Here is a 25,328-nt window from a genome sequence, read left to right on the forward strand (position 1 = left end):
AGCACTTTTTGCGAAAAAGCATCCGTGGCCAATCTAGGTGTGGTTTTCTGCAAAAAAGCCCCGATTGCAAAAATGGCAATCGGGGCTTTTTTGCGGAAAACAATACTATGCTGTCTACACTGGCCCTTTCGTGCAAAAGTCTTTCGGAAAAAGACTTTTGCCCGAATGGGAGCAGCATGGTATTTCCAGAAAAGCATTGATGATTTTACAGGAGATCATCAGTGCTTTTCCGGAAATTCAAGCAGCTAGTGTAGACAGCTGGCAAGTCTTTCCGCAAAATCATATGATTTTGCGGAAAAACTTGCCAGTCTAGACACAGCCCCCAAGTGGCTGTTTCTCAGCTCCAGGCAAGCCATCCCCAAGTGGTGTCATGTGCATCTCTTCCCAATCTCTCTCTCGACAGAGGTGGCTGCATGAGTGGTTGGTATAATAGGCCAGTGGAGGCTAAACCTCCCCAAACAGGATGTGGTGCACCTCACTCTGGAGGCAGGCTGCCAGCCTGCTACCTTTGGAGCACTTCCCCGAAAGGGCACCGAGGCTTTAGGGCCTCCCATGTCCCACTCTTCCTCAAAGCCCCTTCCATACTGCTCCTCTTCTAGCCCTCATTCCGCCTCTCCCTTCTTAAGCTGGCAGGGCCTTGAGCAGTGGGCTGGGGCTCCTCCCGTTGTGAAGGAGGGATCGGGGTTCCTTAGGCTCCACTGGGCAAGGGAGTGGGGCTGGAATGGGCAGAGGAGTTGAAGGGGGCTAGCCTCCACAAATGGGATTCATGGGTGGCTGCACTTCAGCACTGGGCAGTGTTATGTGCAGCTGCTCCCAATCTGCTTTGCCCTAGAGGTGGCTACACTGTTTTTTCTTTCCATCATCCTGGACATATCAGTTGAGATGTGGAGGATGAAAATGTAGCACCTAGCACTGGGAGCGGCATCATGTGGAAGACAAGCTGCCCCATGGTAAGAACACCCTGCACAAAGGAAAGGGATCAGTCCTATTTGGTGTCAAAAATCCCGTACTGCAAGTGCCTACTGGGGATTCCCTCTCACCTTAGGCTAGGTCTAGACTTTGAGGCTTTTCTACCATTTGGCCCCGTCTAGAGTGGGCCAAATGGTGGAAAAGCCTCCTCTTTTGGCGGACCCCTTATCCCTCATGGAATGAGGTGCACAGGGCTCCCTGAAAGAGCGTGTTTGCTCTTCCGCCAAAAAAAAAAAAAAAAAAACAAAACACAGAAGAGCAAATGTGGGATACCGGAAAAACGCTGTGGTCTAGATGTACCCTCAGTGTTGGGCCTGAAGTACACCAGGTGAGGGTCAGGAATGAGGGCCATCAGCACACCTGGGGTGGGGGGAGCAAGAGCTGGGCTAGCAGGGTCCCGCAAGTCAGGAGCGAGGGGCATTAGCACTGTGGGTAGGAAGGGGGGTGAATAACAGTCGGAGCCCAATAAGAAACAACTCCATTTTTATTGAGCACTGGATCTTCTCTGCCACGTGCGTGGGGGCAGTGAGGGGGGCAGCTACAGAGTGGCGCCCCCTGGGGCAGCTGAAAGCACATCACAATAGCAGCACCCTGTCCTCATCCAGCTGCTGGCCCTGCACGGGCCCTGTCAGGGCCTCGGGTGTGGTTTGGTGGCACGTGGTTGTTCTCCTCCCCCCCAGCCACAGGGCACTCCCATGATGCAGCAGGGACAGGGGTGCCATAAGCAAAGCAGTTACGACATGGAGGATCACATGCTCTGAAGGGGAACAGGAAGTGAAGGGGACCCGGTGGGGGAGGCAGGTGAGGGACCCTTTTCCTGCATATGGTGCCTGCTCCCAGCATGCAATGGGCTCTCTAGCCAATCAGAGGCAGAGTTTCTAAAAGACAGGGGGCTCAGATAACAGGGCTCCCCCTTCTCTGCCCCCTCGGATGTCACCGGGCACTGGAGCCAAGGTCTCGGAGCCGTCCTGGGCGGGGGGGGGGGGGGCAGCGGGGTCTGCACCCCCATCCAGAGGGGCGCTACATCCCAGGCACCAGGCCTACGCACTGCCTGCTGGAGCTGCAAGAAAGATGGGGGCGAGAGAGAAGAATGGGAGAGATCAGGGCCTGAGGGGACCCCTCCCCACCTCCATCCCCAGCTGGGAAGATACTTCAGCAGCTGTAGGAGCATGTTGCCATAGCGTTACCATGGTACCCCCCCATGTTCTTGGCAACATCCATCTCCAGTGGAGATAAACAAGCTGCTGGATGAGAGCACCTCAGCTGCCCCCACCCATCCTGTGACCTCCCTCATAAGAGGGACAACTACTCCCTCCTCCCACCCCGATACTAGCCAGCGGGGGGAGGGGAACACCTCTGACCCCCACAGGGCCACCTCCCCCGCTTCTAGGTCACTTACTTGGAGTCTTTCCTGGCTGTCTGGCCTCCGATAGGCTGAGGGGGGACACAAAGGGGAGAGTGGTAAGTCAAGGGTTTGAGGAGGGCTGTTAGGGCAGTTAGAATGGAGGGAAGTGAAGGACTGCCCCACGCAGTTTGGAAGCAGCGTGGGGGAGTTGCCCCTGTGAGATGGTGGGGGCCTTTCCCTGGAGGTTGGGGTACAGTGGGGGCAGTGTGTAGTGGGGATTGTGTTTTCTCTGTCATCCCTACTGTCAGGTGCTGTTCTGTTGTAACTCTGTGTGTGTGACACAGTTTCCCTGGGCACTGCCCTGATGTCCAGCAGGGGATGGGAATGTTGGGTGGGGCTGTCACTGAGGGAAGGCCACCCCAGGCTGCCCCATCTTAGCACATATACAATAGATCAGCCTCTCTTGTAACCTGAGCCTGGGTGGGGGAACAATCACATGCCCAGGGAATCTGAACAAAGGAGAGGGGGCGGGCTGGAGGGCTAGGACCAGTTGCTGGGTGTGTGCCTTTAGTTTTTCCACTGGCTCCTGGAGCGGGGAGTCTAGCTGGCTTGGGGAGTAGACTGGGGCCCCCCTATCCCCAAGGTGGGTTGTACTGACAGATCCTGGTTCCTGTAATGACGTCTGAGCTACACTGTGTCCCTGTGAACCAATAAACCTTCTGTTCTGCCTGCTGGCGCTGAGTCACATCTGACTGCAGGTGGGGGTGCAGGACCTGCTGATTCCATCATACTCCATGACAGGCAGTTAGAGTGGGGGCTGCCCCTGGAGACCGGGGTACAATGGGGGCAGTTAGAGTGGGAGAAGGGCCCAAATGGCCATGGGCAAAGGGGGCAGCTAGAGCAGGGGGAGCTGCCCCTGGTTGCAGTTGCTGGAAGGACCACCTACCTGGAGTCAGACTTTTTACATTTGAACTTCTTACCTGCAGGGAAGAGAGACAGAGTGAGGGGGGACCTGGAGACAGCTGATGGGGGCAGGAGGCCAGAGGTGGAGGGAGCAATTGTGTGAGAGAGGTAGGGGTCAGTGGCTAGGGGAGGGATCCTCCAGGGGTTGGAGAGCTGGGAGCTCTGGCTGGGGGACTTAGGGGGCAGGGAGCTGGCCAGTGGGGTCTGAGGTTTGGGTCTGGCCAGGGATTTTAGGAGCCAGTAAGGGGGCTTGAGGGATGGGGTGACCAGCTAGGGGAGTGGAGGCAGAGGGCTGGCTGGGGGGCTCAGGGTAGGAGGCTGGCTGGGAGATGGGGGGCCAGCCCGAGGGGCGAAGTGTTGGGATTGTTTTCAGGGCTGATTAGCAGGATTGAAGATGGGAGCTGGGTGTGTGTGTGGGGGGGGGGGGGATAAGGGACAGCCTGGGGCCTTGGAGAGAATGGGGGAAAGTTGGAAGGGTGTTCAGGGTTTGGGAGGGTCAGGGGTCCTGCCAGGGGGTTCAGTGTTCAGAGAGGTTGGTGGGTACCTGTGGGGGCTCAAGGGGCTGCCTGGGAGTTCTGATGTTTAGTTGATTGATGGGGAAATAGGGGTTCAAAGGTTTGTGGAGCTGGCTGGCATAATTCAGGGGGTTCTAAGAGCCTGCCGGGGGCTTGGGGAACTGGGGGGTCGGGAGGTTTGGGGACTATAGAGCCAGGGGATGACAGTTTGGGGGGCTATGAAGTCATCTGGGGGGTGAAGAGGCTTAGGGGAGCAGGTTGGGGAATTCAGGAGGTTTGGGGAGGCTTCAGGATCTCTGGGGTTGGCTGTAGGTGAGGAGTTTTCAGGGTCTACTTGGGAGGTTTGGGGAGCTATGAGTATGGCCAAGGGGGGTGAGGAGTTTTGGGGGACTGGTTGGAGCTACAGGAACTTTAGGGGACTGTCTGGGGACTGGGAGTTTTAGGGAGTTATGGATCTAGCCAGAGAATGAGAAGGTTTTGGGCACTGGCTGTGGGGTTCAGGAGGTTTGAGGAGCTGCAGGTCCAGCCAGAGGGTGAGGAGGTTTTGGGGGCTGGCTGTGGGGTTCAGGAGGTTTGAGGAGCTGCAGGTCCAGCCAGAGGGTGAGGAGGTTTTGGGGGCTGGCTGTGGGGTTCAGGAGGTTTGAGGGTTCAACAGAGAGTCACTCACTCAGTGCTGTCAGGATGCCCACCACGAACATGACAATGGCTAAGACGAGCCCAACCAGGCGCAGGGTGTCGTAGTCTGGGAGGAAAGGGGGGATCAGAGACAGACAGCATGCCCACCCAGAACCCAGCCGCCCACCCGTTCAGCCTCCCTTTCACCCCACAGCCCCTTCCCAGCTCCCCTCCCCAGCTGCCCATGTCCTAACAGACATCCCACCCGGGGGCGGGCAGGGGCCTGTCGGGGAAGGCTGCCTGACAGTGGCAGATTTAGAATTAGTGGGTCTCTGTGCTCAGCTTCCTTTTTGGGGGTGGGGGCCCTGTGGACCCAGCCAAAAAAAAGAACATTCTCTTCCTGCCCCTCCCAGTTTTCATTCTATTTTCTTCATCCTCCTCCTAGATTGTAAGTAATAAAAAGTAAATGGGGGAGAAGTGAGGGGCTTTGATTGGTTTTGGAGTCTAACTTTTTTCACAGACCACTTGAAAATTGCAGAGGGTCTCGGTGGACCACTGAATGATCTTTCCAAATATTGTTTGTACCATTAGCTAACTATTGTGATGTGCTTTATTAAAACCCCCATACTCTCCATGGCTATGGAGCGCAGCTTCAGGAGCCCCACTGGCCCTGTGCTGGCTGGCCCAGAGATGCGGGCACAGACCCAGATGAGCTCTATCTAAAGGTGAGGGGGCACAGTTCCACTGGCCACCTGATTGCCCTGGGCGCTCCGTCCCCCAGCCGCTCTTCCCCCTTTTCCACTCACCAGGAGTGGCCAGCAGCACGACCGCGGGCTGGAAGGCTTCAGAGGAGCACTAGGGAGCCGCACAGCCAGGCTGGAGAGAAACGGGGCTTTCCCGCTTCAAAGCGCCGCTTTTCTCTGGCGGGCAGGGTGGCTGCCCCATGCTCCTCTGAAGCCTTCCAGCCCCTGGTCGGGCTGCTCATCACCTCCTGCCAGCTCTCCTGAGGCTGCAGCCTGCAGGTGAGCCTCCCTCCTCGAAGGAGTGGCCCCATGCAGAGTGGCTGCCTGCTGCGTGGAAGGAGGTGCCAGACCTGATGCTGGACTGCCCAGCTCTGTGGGTCCATGTTGTTTGGGGGGAGGAGCAGTGCCAGGGCACCATATGTTTCATTGTAAATCCACCTCTGCTGCTGGGAGGTGCTCAACTGGGAAGCCATAAATGTGGCCAACTCCAGCCCCTTCCAGCAGCACAGAGACATCAGCCCATGGGATAGCCACACAGGTGGCACCACTCACCATAGGAGAAAGGATCCTGGTGTCCATGGCCAGCTGGGGAGAGAAGAGAGAGAGATGTACCAGTGAGCTGCCCCACAAAGGACTCATTGAGCCCTGGAATGCATCCACCTCTGGGGTGGGGTAGCTGGAAAACAGCCATACATAATGAAGTGCAAGATTTTGGGAGAGGGAGGCCCATGACCCCCATGTTATTCACTGCAGCATGATCATTGCTACAGGGTAGAGGCGAGCTCCTGGCAAACCAGTAACACAAGCCAGGGTTCACAGCCTAGTCCACACTAGCCTTGGTGGCCTTGGGCAAAGGGTCCTGCAATTTGCAAAGCCATCGAAAGTCTAGTGAACAGCGTAACATCTCCAGCAAGCCCTTGTCCAGTTCCCCCTTACTCAACTCCCCAGTGACGCTCACTCTGCCCCACCCCTGACACAGTGCCCCCGAGAGCTTCACTCTGCTTCCTCCTCCTCCCCCTGGCACAGCATCCCAGTAACCCTTACTCTGCTCCCCCCCCTGCCCTGCACAGCACCCAGAGAGTCGCCTTTCTCCCCCTTACACAATGCCCTCCATTGAGCACCCTGCATCCCACTTCTTTCTGCATTGTGCTCCCAGGAATCCCCTGTCCTCTCCCTACAGCCCATCTCCTCCCAGGGATTCCCTGCCCCTTCTCCTACAGCTCATCCCTCCCACCCTGCTCCCAGCCGTCCCTTCCCCTCTGCTCCCTGGGATACCCCTCCCACAGCCTATCCCTCCCACCCCCTCCCCACAACCCATGCCCCCCTCCATCCCACTCTCAGGGATCACTCCGCCCTGTCCTCTCCCCCACGCCACAGCCCATCCCTCCTACCCCCTTCTCAGGGATCCCTCTCTCCCCAAAGCCCATTCCTTCCACCCTGCTCCCAGGGATTCCCCCCTGTCCCCTCCCCACAGTCCACCCCTCCCACCCTGCTCCTGCTGCGCTGTCTGTTGGGTTGGCGCTGCAGGGATGAATAAAGCAAACTCCAGTGGCGGTGGAGGGTTGCCATGGAAATAAGCACATCAGGAGCCTCCCTATCCTCAGCTGGCTCTGGAGAGAGGGGGAATCGTGGACCTGGCACGTGGCCGTCGCATGCGGGGACCGGCCCTGGCGGCTGTGCCAGTGCCCTTCCCTCCTGACCCGCAGCCCCCGGCCTCCCAGCCCTGAGCCTGGTGCCCCTCCCTCCCGACCCGCAGCCCCCGGCCTCCCAGCCCTGAGCCTGGTACCCCTCACTCCCGACCCGCAGCCCCCGGCCTCCGAGCCCTGAGCCTGGTGCCCCTCCCTCCCGACGCGCAGCCCTCGCCCTCCCGGCCCTCAGTCTGGTGTCCCTCGCTCCTGACCCGCAGCCCCCGGCCTCCCAGCCCTGAGCCTGGTGCCCCTCGCTCCCGACCCGCAGCCCCCGGCCTCCCAGCCCTGAGCCTGGTGCCCCTCCCTCCCGACCCGCAGACCCCGGCCTCCCAGCCCTGAGCCTGGTGCCCCTCACTCACTCCCGACCCGCAGCCCCCGGCCTCCCAGCCCTGAGCCTGGTACCCCTCACTCCCGACCCGCAGCCCCCGGCCTCCCAACCCTGAGCCTGGTGCCCCTCCCTCCTGACGCGCAGCCCTCGCCCTCCCGGCCCTCAGTCTGGTGCCCCTCGCTCCCGACCCCCGACCTCCCGGCCCTGAGCCTGGTGCCCCTCGCTCCCGACCCGCAGCCCTTGCCCTCGCCCTCCCGGCCCTGAGCCTGGTGCCCCTCGCTCCTGACCCGCAGCCCCCGGCCTCCCGGCCCTGAGCCTGGTGCCCCTCGCTCCCTCCCGACCCGCAGCCCCCGGCCTTCCAGCCCTGAGCCTGGTGCCCCTCGCTCCTGACCCGCAGCCCCCGGCCTCCGAGCCCTGAGCCTGGTGCCCCTCGCTCCTGACCTGCAGCCCCCGCCCTCCCAGCCCCTGAGCCTGGTGCCCCTCGCTCCCGACGCACAGCCCCCGGCCTCCAAGCCCTGAGCCTGGTGCCCCTCGCTCCTGACCTGCAGCCCCCGCCCTCCCAGCCCCTGAGCCTGGTGCCCCTCGCTCCCGACGCACAGCTCCTGGTCTCCCAGCCCTGGTGGCAGGGGCTGGCGGTGTGAGGGGGTTTCCAGGTACTGGCTCCTGGCCAGGGAATCGCCCACAGATGGAGCGAGGGCTGGGCATAGATAAGATGCGGAATCCCCCCCACCCCCACGATGCCTGCAGGGCAACTGCGGCCGGGACCTGAGTGGGCTGAGGAGGCCCAGAGGCTTCCTGGGGCTGGGAGGGGAGGGGAAGCCCCAGAAGCCATGGATCTGTCCTACTGATGCGCCCACCCTAGCATACCTGTCTCTTAGCAACCGGGGTGGGGACAGGGACTTTCCTCACCCTCCTCTCTCCAATTTCCAACTTGGGTTCCCGTGCTCACCCCACCCCCACCACACTACACGACCCATGAAGTCAGCACTGACTGTGAGGGGACAGCATCCCTACAGCCCAGTGACCCCTCCTGGTCCCTACCCACTGCCCTCAGCCCAGCACCCTCCTCCTGTGCCCCATCCACTGACCGTAGCCAAGTCTACACCCACCTACCACAGCACAGTGTCCCCTATTGTGCCCCTGCAGCCCAGCACCCCCTGCTGAGCCCCCGTCCCACTCTCTGCATCGTGGTTCTCTCTAGCACCATGCTGGACCATTAGCATCAGCACTTACTGTCAGGGCGACTCCATGTTTCCCTGTTGTGCCTCTGTGGGGTTTCCTGTTTGCTTCCGCCGAATTGCTGCCCCCAACTTAGGCAGCAGGATCAGCACCTGGGTGAAGGGGAGGGGGCTCTGGCACCTTGAGCTGGATGCACTGCCTTGCCCATAGGCCAGTGCCACCTGCAGGATCCCACCCACTGCCCATAGCTCAGCACCCCCTGGCAGAGTCAGGGCCCAGATCTGACCCTTGGAGTCTGTTTGGCTCCAACCATCCCTGGGATTCCTCTTCCTGCTTCGGGCTCTTCAAGCAAACCAGCCATGCCCTTGTCCAGCAGCAGGGCAGCCTCCAGCTATGGTCCCTCAGCCCAGACACTGCCAAAGCCTCTGGGACAGCTGGAAATGCCCTCAATGGGACCCACCCAGCAATGTTGCCTGAGTCTGCCAGAGCCTGCACCCATTGCTGGGAGAGGCATGGGCTCTTCTGTTCATCCCAAAAGGTTGTTACTCCTGAAGCCTAGTGACAAGTGCAGATGCCCACAGACCCCTACAGTGCTGCTCTGGCTTATTAGTACACAAACTGAGGGGTGGCTGTGAGAAGGGGTCACAGAGAGGGGGAGGGTGTCTAGTGTGTGAGAGCACAGGGCTGATGCTGTTGAAGGAGTCTGTGAACTGTGTGTGTAATCCACAGTGGCTACAGCTGTGATGGAATTATACTGCTAATTTGAGCTGCACAACAGCTTCCAGAATTCACTATGCACAACTGCATTTGTGTGTAACACAGACAGCACAGTGTGTGTACACAAGCACCCTGTGCAGAGCATACTGCACAGATCACACATAGTGCAGAGGATGCACACACACTACACAGAGAATACATACACATCCTGCAGAGTTGAACTCACACACTGCAGAGTGGGCACACATGCTGCATAGCGCGGAACACACACTGCACAGAGCGGGTGCACACCCATACTTCACAGAGTGTGTGCACACTGCACAGAGCGGCCACACACATGCTGCACAGAGCGGACGGGGACAGACACACACACACACACACACACACACACACACACACTCAGGCATTCAGTCGGCCGCAGATACTCCCCGAATCCCTGCGGGTGGGGAGGGAATCTGGGCAGCGCAGCCAGCCGCAGAGCCACGGCGCAGCCAGCACGAGCTCAGCTGCCAGAGAGCAGCGCTCCCCTTCCCCGCCCAGCACACCCCGCCGCCCGGTGCAGACGCTCAGTGCGCACTCGCAGCACACACCCTGCACCACTCCACTGCCTCCCGCCGCCTTTGCACACTCCACTGCCCCCCACTACACAACGCTGCTACACAACCCTTCAGCATGCATACCCCTCTTGCACAACAGCCCACTGCACACACAACACAGCCCCAACGCAACAGCCTGCTGGGGAGAGGCACACTGCACCACCAGAACATGCCGAAACGCCATTCTCCTGAGTTACGAAACTCTCACACAGTAGCATTTACACCGACACTCCTCACAACCACACACCCCCTCACCCAGCACACATTGCCACCGCCGCACAAAAATGTACAGGCACACAAATTGTCAGGCCTTCACAATCTGACACCGAGTCAAACATCCTACAGCGCGCGCGTGCGCGCGCACACACACACACACACACACTGGGGGAGGACACAGAGCCCGACAATCCACATAATTGCACCCTCAGACAACACTCTCACGCACACAAAGGCTGCCGTGCGTGACCCAGTAACGCGCTGTATCATTGGGTGTACCTCACACTCAGTCACTCCCCGAGCGTGCGCTCTCACACCCCTGCACACGCACACAGCCTGCAGTAACTCTTTGGGAACTACCGGGAAAGGGACAGAGAGAGTGCACTTCCTGCCTGAACCTCACACCACACACACAACCTCGCAGAGACTACAGATTACAGACACTACCCACACAGTTCGTCCCACGTACACTTACTCAGTGTACACCTCAGGTTCTATACACACAGCACTGCATACATCTGCACACACTTATACTTGTGCACACGTGCACACACCTGCACGCGCACACACACTTGCACATGCACACACCTGCACACGAACATTCCCGCACACACTCATATGCACACTCCTGCACACGTGCACATTGCTGCACATGCACTCACACATACGCACCTGCACATGAACACATACACTCCTGCACACTCAGGCACATTCCTGCACATGCACGCGCACGCACGCACACTCTTCCACACGCGCACACCTGCACGGCTCACTGTTCCTGTCCCTGTTCCCGCAGCCTCCGGTGAAGGGGGAGCCGAGACTGGCAGCCGAAGCCTAGCGAGAGACATCGCCCCGCCCCGCCCCAGCTCCCATGGGTTCCCCAGCCTGGTCCCGAGCCGCTCGGGCTTCCCGTCATGGGCAGCCCGTGCCCAGCAATGGCTGAAGCTGTAAGAACCCAGAAGCCAGACAGCCCCGATCCCTCCCTCCCCGGCGTACACCTTCCCGCTCGCCCTCAGCCCCTTGAGCAGCGCCGCATGCCCGGGGTGCTGCGTGGACAGGATGGGGGATCCTTAGGCACCAGCCTGGCTTCCTGGACATTGGGGGTGAGTCTGGCATGGTGGGGAGAGGGCTGGGATGCCAGGGCCGGGCACTGCTGGCTCAGGGGCAGCAGGGGGCTGGGATGCCAGGGCCGGGCACTGCTGGCTCAGGGGCAGCAGGGGCTGGGATGCCAGGGCCGGGCACTGCTGGCTCGGGGGCAGCAGGGGGCTGGGATGCCAGGGCCGGGCACTGCTGGCTCGGGGGCAGCAGGGGGCTGGGATGCCAGGGCCGGGCACTGCTGGCTCGGGGGCAGCAGGGGGCTGGGATGCCAGGGCCGGGCACTGCTGGCTCGGGGGCAGCAGGGGGCTGGGATGCCAGGGCCGGGCACTGCTGGCTCGGGGACAGCAGGGGGCTGGGATGCCAGGGCCGGGCACTGCTGGCTCGGGGGCAGCAGGGGGCTGGGATGCCAGGGCCGGGCACTGCTGGCTCGGGGACAGCAGGGGGCTGGGATGCCAGGGCCGGGCACTGCTGGCTCGGGGGCAGCAGGGGGCTGGGATGCCAGGGCCGGGCACTGCTGGCTCGGGGGCAGCAGGGGGCTGGGATGCCAGGGCCGGGCACTGCTGGCTCGGGGGCAGCAGGGGGCTGGGATGCCAGGGCCGGGCACTGCTGGCTCGGGGGCAGCAGGGGGCTGGGATGCCAGGGCCGGGCACTGCTGGCTCGGGGGCAGCAGGGGGCTGGGATGCCAGGGCCGGGCACTGCTGGCTCGGGGGCAGCAGGGGGCTGGGATGCCAGGGCCGGGCACTGCTGGCTAGGGGGCAGCAGGGGGCTGAGATGCCAGGGCCGGGTACTGCTGGCTCGGGGGCAGCAGGGGGCTGGGATGCCAGGGCCGGGCACTGCTGGCTCGGGGGCAGCAGGGGCTGGGATGCCAGGGCCGGGCACTGCTGGCTCGGGGACAGCAGGGGGCTGGGATGCCAGGGCCGGGCACTGCTGGCTCAGGGGCTGGGATGCCAGGGCCGGGCACTGCTGGCTCAGGGGCAGCAGGGGGCTGGGATGCCAGGGCCGGGCACTGCTGGCTCGGGGGCAGCAGGGGGCTGGGATGTCAGGTTTCATGAACTCTGGGAGCCCTGGTACTGTATTGGCCTCAGCACCAGCCTCCCTACTGGTAACGCCTGGGTGCCTGTTCTTGCAGCAGGGACATCAGGGACCTGGGCACTGAGGGGATAGGGGAATCAGGCACCATGGGTACAGGGGAACTGGGTGCTGTGGGCACAGGGAGGCTCTGGCACAGGGGTACTAAGTGTTGTGGGCACAAGGAGGGTCTGCCACAGTGGAATCAGGTGCTGTGGGCACGGGGTCTGGCACAGGAGAATCGGGCACTATGGGCACAGGGAGAGTCTGGCACCGGGGGACCGGATGTTGTGGGCACAGGGAGGGTCTGGCACAGGGATACCAGGGGCTGTGGGCACAGGGAGGGTCTGGCACAGGGATAACGGGGGCTGTGGGCACAGGGAGGGTCTGGCACAGGGATACTGGGGGCTGTGGGCACAGGGAAGGTCTGGCACAGGGATACCGGGGGCTGTGGGCACAGGGAAGGTCTGGCACAGGGATACTGGGGGCTGTGGGCACAGGGAGGGTCTGGCACAGGGATACCGGGGGCTGTGGGCACAGGGAAGGTCTGGCACAGGGATACTGGGGGCTGTGGGCACAGGGAGGGTCTGGCACAGGGATACCGGGGGCTGTGGGCACAGGGAGGGTCTGGCACAGGGATACTGGGGGCTGTGGGCACAGGGAGGGTCTGGCACAGGGATACTGGGGGCTGTGGGCAAAGGGAAGGTCTGGCACAGGGATACCGGGGGCTGTGGGCACAGGGAGGGTCTGGCACAGGGATACCAGGGGCTGTGGGCACAGGGAAGGTCTGGCACAGGGATACCGGGGGCTGTGGGCACAGGGAAGGTCTGGCACAGGGATACTGGGGGCTGTGGGCACAGGGAAGGTCTGGCACAGGGATACCGGGGGCTGTGGGCACAGGGAAGGTCTGGCACAGGGATACTGGGGGCTGTGGGCACAGGGAATGTCTGGCACAGGGATACCGGGGGCTGTGGGCACAGGGAAGGTCTGGCACAGGGATACCGGGGGCTGTGGGCACAGGGAAGGTCTGGCACAGGGATACTGGGGGCTGTGGGCACAGGGAGGGTCTGGCACAGGGATACCGGGGGCTGTGGGCACAGGGAGGGTCTGGCACAGGGATACCAGGGGCTGTGGGCACAGGGAAGGTCTGGCACAGGGATACCGGGGGCTGTGGGCACAGGGAAGGTCTGGCACAGGGATACCGGGGGCTGTGGGCACAGGGAAGGTCTGGCACAGGGATACTGGGTGCTGTGGGCACAGGGAGGGTCTGGCACAGGGGAATCGGGTGCTGTGGGCTCAGGGAGGGTCTGGCTCAGGGGAATCGGGCACTGTGGGCACAGGTCGAATCTGTGCATCAGGGGCTACAGGGCCCCTGGTGTGGGTTTCGGGGGAGCTCACCATGCCTGGGTGCCTCGGTGGGGGTGGCCATCCTGCAGCCGTGGGTCTCTCCCTTCACAGGCACGAATGCGGCAGAGTCCGAGAGGGAGGGAGAGACCGGGCGGGAAGCAGCTTTTTTTTCCGCTGCGTATGGAGGAGGGAGGCAGCCAATGGGAGCCAGATGCAGCTAAACTCCCGGGCTGGGAAGGGAGATACGCATGGCTCTGTGGGGAGGAGGCAAGGCCTCCAGCTGCCCCTGCTTCACTGCCCCCCACCTAGAGCTCAGCTCTACCTCACTGTCTGCTGCCTATAGGGCTTTCTGAACAATCTATACAGGGACAGGTCATGTACCGAGATGCAGCCACCTCAGGGCAGGGCAGCAGGGGAACAACCACACATAACAACACAGGGAGGCAGCTCTCCTGGTGCTGAGTGGGCAGTACCAACCTTCTAGGACTGGCCTGGATTTTTCAAGAATTAAAGATTAAGCTTTAATTAAAGATGTGATGAAATCTCCAGAAATACATCCAAGCAAAACTGGCAACCCTAGTGCTGAGAAGCAGCCACCTCTGGAGTGGGGCAGCTGGGGAACAGCCACAGATAATGCCACAGCAGGATAATAATGCCCAGCGTTGAGATGTAGCCACCTCTGGGGCAGGGCAGCCTGGAAACAGCCACCCATAATGCCACAAAGGGACAGCTTGTCTGAAACTGAGATGCAAACACTTCTGGGGTGGAACAGCTGGTGAACAGCCACACATAATGCCACAGCCGGGTAGCTCATTTGGCACTGAGCTGCACATAATCCCCACCCCCCACCATCCCAAAGCTGCCTCATGTCAGCCTCTCAAAGTGCTAGGTTCTGCCAAAGATGCCCAGACACCCTCCTCCTACAAACTCCCCTCCCACACAGATCCACAGTGAGACAGTCCCTGCCCCAAATAGCATTCAGCGTAAATAGCCATGTTGGGAAAGGGGAAACTGGGTGAAGACTGGGGCGGGGGGGGGGGAGGGGGGGATAAAAATGTATGCAGATCACTGCCTGGGCTCATTTGTTCATTTCAGCTTAATCCAGAGAGACTTGTGGCTGTTCAGGCTGAGCAGAGCTGGGCTCAGACTTCTGGGGCATTGTGGGCTCAGACTTCAAGAGGACTCTGCCCCCCACTGGCCAGCTGGAGGGAGACAGTCCACCTGTACAAGGGGGATAGGTACTCGTGCTGGGGATCACTGGGCAGTGCCAGGGCCTGGGCACGTGAACCTCTTTGATGGGTCAAAGATTAGCAAGAGAGGAGCTGAGATCCAACAAACTCAAGTGTCCTGCAGCCCCCTATTGGAAAGGAAAGGTCCTGTCTGTGTAAGTGTGTGTCCTGCTGGAGGGCATGGGTGCTGCTCTCTTTCTGTCCTGTCGCTCCCTGCTGGAGGGGATCAAAACTGCTCTGTTTCTGCTCACACACCGCCCATGGGTCAGACTCCTACACACACATACAGAAAGCACCAACTCAGAGATCCCAACTCAGGATCTCTCCAAACCTCTAAAGGAGGCTGCAGCTGAGGGGCACTGGAAGAGCTGAAGGGGAGAGCCCAGGGTTGGGCTAGCAGGGGCTGCAGGTAAGGAGTGAGGGGCACCAGCAGAGCTGGAGGGAGCAAGGCTGGGCTAGCAGGAGACTATGGGTCAGGAGTGAGGGGTGCCGGCAGGGCTGGGCTGGCAGGGCCTGTGGGTCGGGAGTGAAGGGGCCAGCAAGGCTGGGGGGAGCTCAGGGCTGGGACAGCAGGGGATTGCAGCTATAGAGCACTAGCAGAGTTGGGGCATGGCAGAGTTGGGGAGCAAGCTTGGCAATGGAGGGAGGCAAGGTGAGGGCAGGCCGGGAGTGAGGACTGGGGAGGGGTTCAGTTCTGGGCCACAATGGCTCCCTACTATCCCAGGGCCGTAATTGCCAGGAGACAGAGGGGAACCAGGTAGGGTTGTCTCCAGTCAGCAACTACAGACAGCATCCCCAGCTGGACACAGGGACACTCACAGAGGCGGGCGAGCGGGGGGGGGGGGGCGAGACCCTGCTGCCTTCTGCTGGACCGGATCAGCCCTGATCCAGGTGTGAGAGTCAGGTGTTTTTCACCATAGCCCATGATGGACACACTCCTGTCCTAGCCCCCTACAGTCATCCTTCCCCTCACACACAGAGCCCTTAGCACTCCTAGGCTACGTTTACACTGGTGACTTCTTGCACAAGAACAACTGTTCTTGTGCAAAAACTTTCCAGGTGTCTACACTGCATGCGTGTTCTTGCGCAAGTAAATTTACAGTACAGCATCAGAAAACAGGGCTTCTTCTGGAAGAATTATTCCTCCCCCCATGAGGAATAAGTCCTCTTGCGCAAGAGCTCGTGCATAAGAGGGCACTGTAGGCAAGCATCATGAATTTCTTGCGCAAGAAACCCCTATGGCAAAAATGGCCATCAGCTTTCTTGCGCAAGAGAGCGTCCACACTGCCATAGACACTATTGCACAAAAGCACGTGCCAGTGTAGACGTTCTCTTCTGGATGACTTTTTGCACAAGAACTCTTCCACAAAACAGTTCGGCTGTGTCAGCTGCTTTTGCGGAAAAACTTGCCAGCTGTCTACACTGGCCGCTTGAATTTCAGCAAGAACACTGACGATCTCATGTAAGAAATCAGTGCTTCTTGCGGAAATACTATGCTGCTCCCGTTCGGGCAAAAGTCCTTTTGCGCAAAAGGGCCAGTGTAGACAGCTCAGATTTGTTTTGCACAAAAAAGCCCCGATGGCGAAAATGGCAATCAGGGCTTTTTTGCGCAAAAGCGCATCTAGACTGGCACGGACACTTTTCCACAAAAAGTGCTTTTGCGGAAAAGCGTCCGTGCCAATCTAGACGCTCTTTTCCGCAAATGCTTTTAACGGAAAATTTTTCCATTAAAAGCATTTGCAGAAAATCATGCCAGTCTAGACGTAGCCTTCTTGTGCAAGAAGCTGCCAGTGTAGACATAGCCCTAGAGTGGGAGGTATCCCCCCCTGCTGTCAGGGAGGCCCTGCTCTGTGGCTATGTCTACACTGGCGGGTTCTTATGCAACAGTGACCATTCTTGCGCAAGAATCTGCAGAGAGGCCACACAGCCTGCCTACTCTTGCGCAAGAAGATTTACAGTAAGGCGTGGTAAGAGAGGGCTCCTTGTGCAAGAGCTATGCTGTTTTTTAACAGGTGTAAGTCCTCTTGTGCAGGAGGGAGGTGTGGTCGCTCGGCAGGGATTTCTTGCACAAGAAACCCCTATGGCTAAAATGGTCATCAGAGCTTTCTTGCGCGAGAGAGCGTCCACACTGCCATGGATGCTCTTGTGCAAAAGCACAGCTTGCACATAGCAGTGTGGATGTCTTCTTGCGCAAGATGTTCTTACCCAAGAAGCCGCCAGTGTAGACATAGCCTGTGTGTTTGTGTCCCTGTTGCCCCCTTGTTGCTTCCTGTGGGGGAGTGAGAGAGAGAGAGAGTGTGTGTATGTCCATCTGTCCATGTCCCTGCTGCCCCCTGCTGGCTGGCTCAGATCCTGTGGGCTTCAATCAGAGCTCAGGAGCCAGGTCTAGGCTAAGTGCTACAGCTATGCAGCATGGGCAGGGGATGAGGGGTTCATGCCTCATATCCGGGGGGGGGTCTGCATCTCAGGGAGACCTGCACAGAAAGCAAAGGGGTTACACATGGACAGTGAGTGACACTGTCCCACCCAAGAAAGAATCCCATAGGCCTAGCTGCCAGCCCCTGCTTTTACCACTAGACCAGGGGTGGGGAACATTTTTGGGGCCAGAGGCCACTGATCCACAGAAAAATCCCAAGCCAGGGAGAGTCCTGGCTCCCAGCTCTGGTCCCTCTGCCACACTGGAAACTGGGACACCCAGAACTCACAGAAGCCAGTGCCCCCAGAGGGGAAGAGCCTGTGCCCCAACCCCCTAAATCAGCCAATCCCCCAACCTGATAGACCAGCGCCAGTGCCCAGTGTTTAATTTGTAATGAAAGAGGTGCTGGCACTCAACATTTTTTTACATTCATAACTGCTGCAGCTAGCCCAGAGGCCCTGGGTTTCTGTGCAGCCACACTGGGAGGGACCAGGAGCTCTGTGCAGCCATGCTGGGAGGGACCAGGAGCTCTGTGCAGCCAGGCCGGGAGGGGCCAGGGGCTCTGTGCAGCCAGGCCGGGAGGGGCCAGGGGCTCTGTGCAGCCAGGCGGGAGGGGCCAGGGGCTCTGTGCAGCCAGGCCGGGAGGGGCCAGGGGCTCTGTGCAGCCAGGCCGGGAGGGGCCAGGGGCTCTGTGCAGCCAGGCCGGGAGGGGCCAGGGGCTCTGTGCAGCCAGGCCGGGAGGGGCCAGGGGCTCTGTGCAGCCAGGCCGGGAGGGGCCAGGGGCTCTGTGCAGCCAGGCCGGGAGGGGCCAGGGGCTCTGTGCAGCCAGGCGGGAGGGGCCAGGGGCTCTGTGCAGCCAGGCCGGGAGGGGCCAGGGGCTCTGTACAGCCAGGCCGGGAGGGGCCAGGGGCTCTGTACAGCCAGGCCGGGAGGGGCCAGGGGCTCTGTGCAGCCAGGCCGGGAGGGGCCAGGGGCTCTGTGCAGCCAGGCCGGGAGGGGCCAGGGGCTCTGTGCAGCCAGGCTGAGCGGGGTCAGGGGCTCTGTGCTGTTAGACCCCGATGGACCGGGGGCTCAGCCCTGGCACAAATTAAGCACTGCTTCTGCTGCTCCCTGAGAGGAAAGGATCCCATGTCCCATTCATTCCCTCTGCCCCGCACCTCTCTACTCACCAGCCTCTGGGCCCCTTATCTCATCCGGGTGGACAAACCTGTAGGGAAGAGTCAAGGGGTCAGGTGCCTGTGGTACAGTTGTGCCTGGGAGGGTCTGGGATCAGACGTTAGACAGACCAGTTCTGTGGAGGGCATGGAGGGGACCCTGGCATGGGCCACATAGCCCCCCACCCCAAACAGGAGGGTAAGGCTGAGGCAGATTAAGATTTATTGGGGCCGTGGGCACACAGAGCATTTGGATTCCCCACTTACCCCCCACAGAGTCCCGCCCCCCATTTCCCATGGCCCTCATAGGCTCCCCACCCTCATTGCCTTGGTCCCAGTGAGACCCCAAGCCCAGGATCCCATTGGCTCCCCACTGCTCTTAATTTGTGTTGGAAGAGGGATTGGGCCCAGCACAAGTGAAGCCCCGGCTGGGGGGGGGAGGGGCAGGAGAGCCACGCCTGCTGGCTGGGCACCCAGCTCTGAAGGCAAGGCTGCCACCAGCCACAGCAGAGAAGTAAGAATGTCCTCATGGTCTGCCCTGTGCCCCCATCTTCCACATGGGGTCCCCCAATCCTTAACCCCACCCTAAGCCCCTGTTCACTTAACCCCAGCATTGTGCCCCCCCATCCCTAACCCCACGCTGTGCCCCGTGCCCTTACTCCAATGCTATGCCCCCATACACTTAACCCTGGCACTGTGCCCCCTGCAGCCTAACCTCACCCTGTGCCCCTATGCTCTCATCTCCCACATTGTGGTCCCCCCGCACTGCTAGCCCAGGCTGCTTGTCCTCCATGCCTGTAAGTCTGGGACTGTGGCCTTCTGGGCTGTGGCCCCAGCACTATGTCCCTGAATCCCAAACCCCGTATTGTGGTCTCCATGACCCAATGTGTCCATAGTCCTGGCACTGTATTCCCCTCAGCCCTCTCCCCACTTCTCCAGTCCCTCCCATGCACAAAGCTCCCTCACTGCGCACTCCACATCCTAAAACTGGTCTTTTCCCCCTGCACTCCTAAGCCCCGCCCTGTGCCCCCCCCATGTCCCTCACCCGGCACTTTGTCCCTAAACCCCCAACTCTTTCCCTGTGTCCTCAACCCCCAATTCCTGCCCTGTGGCCCATGCACACCCAACCCCATCCTGTGGATCCCATATCCTCAACCACTTCCTTGTGCCCCCCCCATAACTGCCGCCCTGTGCCTCCTGCATGCCAATAACACTGTTCCCTGCTGCCATGTTCCAACCTTAGGCCAGTGGACCCAGGTATTAATCCAGCCCTGGGGGAAGCTGTGGGGCACTAATACTTACGACGAATGGAGCTTCGGAGGGTCCCTTCCTCTTCGTCTGGTTCACCAGTCCTGGGGGGACAGCAGCATTACATGGGCCCCCGTATCTCCCTCTGGCTTGGCCTGTGCCCCTCACTTCTAACCCACAACCTCCTGCTACCCAGAAATAGGTTCCCCTCTTCCCCATCTCTGCCAGTGCCCCTCCTCCTGACCTGCAGCCCCCTGCTAGCCCAGTCTTCAGATGCATGGGGGGAGCAATTTACCTTTGTTGCTGGTTAAATTTGCAACGGCAGCGGCGACCTAGACAACATAAAACACAGTAAATATCCAGCAGTGAGATGGCCCGAGGATGCAGCAGGAGGGGAGCTAGGAGCTAGGAATTCCAGGAGGGGAGTGGGCCCTGGTGGGTTGGAGTGGTGCTGAGTAGCAGCAGGTTGAGCAGCGAGAGGTTAACACAGCTGTGCTGGTGGATCAGTGGGGGTTGGTGAGCAGATGTAGTGCTGGAGTCAAAGTGCTGGGCAGCATCCTAGTCCCCCAAAAGACTCCTCCTCTTGGAGGTGCGTTTACACAGCAGCGTCATTTTGGAATATCTGACATTATTACAAAATTACAAAACACGTGTCTAGACCACACATCTTTCTTTCTTTCTTTCGAAATAATGGCGAGCTGGAGGAGTCTCCGACTCCGGTAACCCTCATTTCACCAGGACTAAGGGAAGTCAGAGGAAGAGTGTTCTTCCTTAACTTTCTGCTGTGTAGACAGCTCCAAAAGCCAAATTAAGCTATTTCAACTTAAGCTATGCAATTGACATACCTAAAGTTGCATACCTTAGTTCAACTTTTGCCCTGTTGTGTAGACCAGTATTTCTCAACTTTTTTATAAAGTACCCATTTTAAAAAAAAATTATAAGTACCCCCAGTACCTACACAAATTATTTTCTATCAGTGCAACACATTCGTTTAAACAACTTAATCATAGTCAGGCGGGCGTTTAAATTTTTGGTGTAAAAAGTACAAAAGTAATAAAGTGCTGTAAAACTTAACACAAAAATTCAGTTTTCTCCAAATTTCAGTTGTGTTAATATACCCCCCAGACTTCTCTCTAGTACTTGTACCACTGGTTGAGAGACACTGGTGTAGATGTACCCTGACTGAGGGACTGGCTGACTCAGGAGGATGTGACACGGGGCCTTTCCCCCTAGGGGACGCTGGCTCCAATCCAGACCTGAGCAGGGATCAGGATGTGGGGAGGTTCCCCCTGGGGAGCACTGAATACTCACTGAGGATGATGAGGATTCCTAGCAGAAAGAGGATGACGGCGAAAATGAGGCCTCCAATTCTCAGGGATTGATAGTCTGGGGGGAGACATGGGGTCAGGGGGAGGAGGAACCTCCCCCACTCCCCCAGAGAGACACACTGATACACAACCAGCATGCATGTGTGTGTGCCCCTGCCACACCTTGCAGGAAGGGCTAGGCCTTGCTGATGTAGCTAATTTGTTGGTTTGTAATTTTTTTTACTTTTTTCATTGTATCCCTCTGTTATATAGTGGTCATGCCAATTCGCTTTCAGAATACGATCGGAAGAAGTGGGTCTGCCCCACGAAAACTCATCACCTAATAAACTATCTTGTTAGTCTTTCAAGTGCTACATGACTGCTTTTTTTGTTTTACTGCCCCTGCTGTTATCCCAGTCCCTTGCTGCTGCCCCCTAGTGCCTGCAGTCCGCACCAAAGAGACCTAATCCCAGTGCCCCAGGCAGCCACCTTCTCACCCACTCCGGACAGAGGCCAACTCCTGGGCCGGCCCTTCAGCTGGCTGCCCTGACACCACTCAACTCACCATAGTTAAAGGGGTCATGCTCCTTGGGAGGCTCTGAGAGAGAGAGAGAGAGAGAGAGAGAGAGAGAGAGAGAGAGAGAAGGACGTTAAGGATCCCTCTGTCCTAGAATTCAGAGCTGCTACAGGGACAGGGTGTGCGCTTTGGCCCCAGGCACCTGCATACACACTCTAAGCACTGTACCCCACTCCCAAGCTTTGAGCAGAACCCAGGAGTCCTGGCCTGCAGGGCTGGCCTAGCATGAAAAGCCCTGGGCAAAATGTCATGCAAAAATCCCCCCACCCCTGGGCAGTCAGCACTAGGACGATGGTCTAACGCTTCACTCACCCCAGCGCCCCCCCCCCCCCCACAGACTGGGTACCCCTTCCTGGCACCACATGTTGAGCCACTAGAGCTCAGCCCTACTTTCTCTATCTTCCCAGGCCTGGCTAGCTCAGGGGGTAGGGAGCAGATGCCAGGCTCCCAGGGGGTGTATCAGACACAGATGGGATTAGAACCCACGGTTCTGAATCCTAGTTTACTGCTTTCCGCACTGTTGGGATTCCTCCCCCTCTTAGGATTTCTTCCACCCCACCCCCAGCTTGTTGAACTGCCCTCTCCCCTACTGCTGGAATTTCCCCACTGCTGGGATTCCCCCTTACCCCCCAAACTGTGCTCCCCACACTGCCAGTTTCCCCTGTCCACCGCTTCCCCCCCCCCCCAACCGAGCAGGTGCCCGGAGCTTTTTGACTGCAATTTGGGCTCCAAATTGCAAGTCGGTGCCCATGACCCCTGGCTGGACTCAGGGAGCAGCTGGAGCAGAGCGGGGCTGGATGGGGTGGGGGTGGGAGGGAGCAGACAGGGCTAGTGAACCAAACTGCAAACCCTAAACCCTGCAAACTGGGGGTGGGGTGTGGCCATCTCCCTGCACCCTGCCTATGATCTAGGGGTCAGTGCACCACTTGTAGGGCCAGGACACCTGGGATCTCCCCCCAGCTTGGAGGGGAGAGTCTTGTGGCGAGGACAGGGGGCTGGGCACCAGGACACCTGGGTTCTATCCCCAGGGGCGCACTCAGGGAGCTCCCCTGCATTCTCCTTCCCCTAGCACTCACCAGCACTGGCTGCTCCCAGCAGGGCCCAGAAGAACAACAGCAGGATCCAGGACCCCATGTCTGTCCTGCTGAGACACCAAGCGACAGGAGGTCAGCGTCCCTGCCATAGTGGAGGGGATAGCCCAGGAACAGCCAGGCTGTGGCAAGGCAGGGCTGGGATGGGGAGACACTGGGATGATGGGCTGGGAGATACTGGGGGTGGTGTGGGAGACTGGGGCAGAGTGGGGCTGCGGCACAGGTAGGGGAGTGTGGGGGACTTGGGGGGGGAACTGGGATTGTAGACTGAGGTTCAGGGGGCCATGGTAGTGCTAAGGGGAGTCGGGCTGTGGCAGCAGGGAGGGTTCAGAGGTGGAAGGGCTGGGAGGTATTGGGGGGAGAAGTGAGGTGGTTGAGGGGATGTGGTAGGGTTGGGGGTACTGGAGAGGGGCTCTGGCAGGGGTACAGTCCATGGACGGTTGGGGGCAGGGCCAAGTCACTCACATCTAGTCCCAGCCTACTGGGTCTGCTGGGGGGCCAAAGGTCTGTTGCCCTAGAGAGGTGTGGCCTTGTCCCGTTCCCACCCACACAACCTCAGCCTGCTGAGCAGTGTTTGCAAATGGTAATGCTGCCTCCCCTTCCCAAGCCTGGGGTCCCCAGTGCAGGTGAGTGGGCCCAGCCTCACATCTTTTGGACACTGCGTCCCACCAGCCTTGCCCAGGGTTCTGCTCCCTTCATGTCAGGAGGTGGGCTGGCTCCCCCACTTCTCGCGCCCTGTGCTGCTCGGCCTGCAGCCACACAGCAGTGCCCCCTCCAACCACTTCACCCCACTCCCCTGCCAGAGCCAGCAGAGAACCCAGGAGTCTGGGCTCTCAGCCCCTGCTCTAACCTGCCAGCAGTGACTCATGGCAGGAAGGGGACTAAGAAACTTGGTGGTCTCGAGCCCCCTGCTGAAATATGGGGGGGTTTAAATACCCACCTCTGTCCCTTGCTTGCAGCCAATAAGAGTTAACCCAGGGGATTTGCATTTGCCAGCCTAATCCCTGGCACTAGACACCTGTAACCCCGAGTTACGCCCCCCCCTCCTCCAGCGTTGCGTGCCCCCCCCCCCCACACTCCTCACAGAGCGGAGAACATTCCAGCCTGCCTGTCCCACAGCCACTAGACGTTAACATCCCGGAGGCCTGCCTCCGCCCAGACCATACCAGGGCCCCTCACACCTCACCCACACCTCTCTTATCCTGCCACCCTTAGCTCTACCAGGGCCCCCCACCAGCCCAGCCCTGGGCTCCCCCCAACTCTGCCAGTGCCCCTCAGTCCTGACCTGCAGCCCCTGCCAGCCGAGCCCTGCACCCCCAGCTTTGCCAGGGCCCCTCACGCCCGACTCACAGCCCTGCCCTGTTCTCCCCAGCTCTGCTGGTGACTCTCAGGCCCATAGCCACTCCCTGCACCTACCCCTGTGCTCAGGCTTGGGCCTCTCACGGGCAGGACAGGGTGTTATCGTGGCTGCAGGGACTGGCTCAGGGGCAGAGATTAAGGCATCTAAATTCGGCTGAGCTGGCTGCCTGACAAGCCCTAGACAGGGTGGGAGCTCTCGATAAGAGACCTGTGTGGTGTGACTATCTGGGAGGGCTGGGAGTCAGGATTCCTGGGTTCTCTCCTGTCTCTGGGAGCAGAGTGGATTCTAGGGCCCCTACTCACCTTATCTGTGTCCCCTCTCCTATGAGAGCTGCCTGATCCTGCCTCTAGCCCCATCTGGGGTTCCTGGGTCTCTGCGCTCCCCAGCTGCCTGGCTAAATATACCCGGGCCCCGTGGCAGTGGAGTATAAATACTCCTGACTCAGCTGCCCTGGCATGCAGTACCCACCACTCAGCTCACAGCTCAGCCAGGCCCAGGCCACTGCTAGCCCCAGCAGGGCACCTGGCCTGGGCTTAGATCTTGGCCCCAGAATCCTCCTACCTGTGACTGGCCCAAACCCAGACTGGGGCAGGAGGCCTGGGGCTGCTGAGAGCCCAGAGTGGCTGGATTCTACCTCTGACTCCCACACCAGCTGCTAGGACAGCTCTGTGACAGGCTGGGACATGGAGGGGCTCTTTGGCTCAGGATGGGAGGAGGATCCCAGGACCCCTCACCCTGTGCAATATACCTCCCCCCCTTCTGCTCCCACAGCCACTTTCAGCTCCACCCCCTCCTCTGAGCCCTCCTACAGCCAGCCCCCTTCTCCTACCCCTGTTGCCCCACAACCCCTTCTTCCCAGCCCTCTCCTGGAACCCTCTCCTCACCCCCCTTGTGCTCACGGATGTTCTCAGCACTGGTTACCCACTGGAAAGAACCCCCCAGGGGCACCTTGAGGGAGGTCCTGGGGAGCCGGGTCAGTGGGACAGGACAGGCCATGGGAGTGTCTTGGTCCAAAGCATGAGGCCATTTGTCCCACCATTGGCCTCTGGGGAGGAGGAATTAGGGATCCGCTGTCATGGCTGGACTTGGCTATGGGGAGCCCCCTGAAATCCAGAAGGGGGAGCTGCCTCCCACGCACGGGGGATGGATCCACCATGGGTACAACAGCCTCCGGCCAGACCTGTCAGATGGCCCGGGGCAGGGATGGGGGCCACCCTGAACACCCCAAACTCCCCCAGATGCTGGAGTATCCTCCGCACCCCTCCGCCCCCCTGAATCGCCCCAAACCTCCCCGGGCTCAGACTGTCTCCCTGCGAGCGGAGTCCCGCGTAAGACCCCCTGGAGAGAACCCCCTGTTACATCGACCCCCGGGATTACACCCCCTCGGAGTCCCTCGTGGCAACCCCCCCCCCCCCCGCTGGCAACAGCGCCCCCTCTCCCGCTGACCCGAAACCAGCCGAGCCCCCCTCTCCCGGCCTTTCTTACCCCGCTGCCCGGCAACTGTCCGCCCGCTCGGCCGCAGAGTGCGGGGCCGGACAGCGGGGAGCGCCCCGCCCGCG

General features: G+C 60.0%; 2 protein-coding genes across 4 annotated transcripts; both read right to left on the reverse strand.

Moving 5' to 3' along the window:
* Positions 1 to 1,435: 1,435 nt before the first annotated feature.
* Positions 1,436 to 13,727, reverse strand: LOC102448724 (FXYD domain-containing ion transport regulator 7-like). Of its 3 annotated transcripts, none has more exons than XM_006123501.4 (6): positions 13,439 to 13,727; positions 5,703 to 5,735; positions 4,460 to 4,534; positions 3,261 to 3,294; positions 2,369 to 2,403; positions 1,436 to 2,029 (listed from the first exon to the last, which is right to left on the reverse strand). In XM_006123501.4, the coding sequence occupies exons 1-6, from the start codon at positions 13,467 to 13,469 to the stop codon at positions 2,010 to 2,012; spliced, it is 228 nt and encodes a 75-aa protein (XP_006123563.1). In that variant the 5' UTR covers positions 13,470 to 13,727; the 3' UTR covers positions 1,436 to 2,009. The 3 variants fall into 3 exon arrangements, 2 of the variants coding, with proteins under 2 accessions (XP_006123563.1, XP_075763610.1); XM_075907495.1 differs by lacking the exon at positions 13,439 to 13,727 and adding an exon at positions 10,635 to 13,399; XR_012897458.1 differs by lacking the exons at positions 1,436 to 2,029; positions 2,369 to 2,403; positions 13,439 to 13,727 and adding exons at positions 8,400 to 8,497; positions 10,635 to 13,423 and having other exon boundaries at positions 3,262 to 3,294.
* Positions 13,728 to 13,883: 156 nt separating this feature from the next.
* On the reverse strand, positions 13,884 to 25,328 carry FXYD1 (FXYD domain containing ion transport regulator 1). The gene is made up of 8 exons (XM_075907511.1): positions 25,255 to 25,328; positions 22,395 to 22,462; positions 21,307 to 21,339; positions 20,746 to 20,820; positions 19,730 to 19,766; positions 19,489 to 19,538; positions 18,202 to 18,239; positions 13,884 to 17,090 (listed from the first exon to the last, which is right to left on the reverse strand). The coding sequence occupies exons 2-7, from the start codon at positions 22,450 to 22,452 to the stop codon at positions 18,217 to 18,219; spliced, it is 276 nt and encodes a 91-aa protein (XP_075763626.1). The 5' UTR covers positions 22,453 to 22,462; positions 25,255 to 25,328; the 3' UTR covers positions 13,884 to 17,090; positions 18,202 to 18,216.

The sequence above is a fragment of the Pelodiscus sinensis genome, chromosome 24 (genome assembly GCF_049634645.1).
Source record: "Pelodiscus sinensis isolate JC-2024 chromosome 24, ASM4963464v1, whole genome shotgun sequence".
NCBI lineage: Eukaryota > Metazoa > Chordata > Testudines > Trionychidae > Pelodiscus > Pelodiscus sinensis.

What these genes read in the sequence shown, in the direction of transcription:
- FXYD1 (XM_075907511.1), bottom strand. Translation starts at nt 22,452, where the DNA reads ATGGGGTCCTGGATCCTGCTGTTGTTCTTCTGGGCCCTGCTGGGAGCA. An exon ending in GCATGACCCCTTTAACTATG is followed by an intron (nt 20,821 to 21,306) that starts GTGAGTTGAGTG and finishes GTCTCCCCCCAG; the next exon opens with ACTATCAATCCCTGAGAATT. An exon ending in CCTCCGAAGCTCCATTCGTC is followed by an intron (nt 18,240 to 19,488) that starts GTAAGTATTAGT and finishes TCTTCCCTACAG; the next exon opens with GTTTGTCCACCCGGATGAGA.
- LOC102448724 (XM_075907495.1), bottom strand. Translation starts at nt 10,722, where the DNA reads ATGTCTCTCGCTAGGCTTCGGCTGCCAGTCTCGGCTCCCCCTTCACCG. An exon ending in AGGAACAGTGAGCCGTGCAG is followed by an intron (nt 5,736 to 10,634) that starts GTGTGCGCGTGT and finishes TTCTCTCCCCAG; the next exon opens with CTGGCCATGGACACCAGGAT. An exon ending in CCAGGATCCTTTCTCCTATG is followed by an intron (nt 4,535 to 5,702) that starts GTGAGTGGTGCC and finishes CTTTCCTCCCAG; the next exon opens with ACTACGACACCCTGCGCCTG.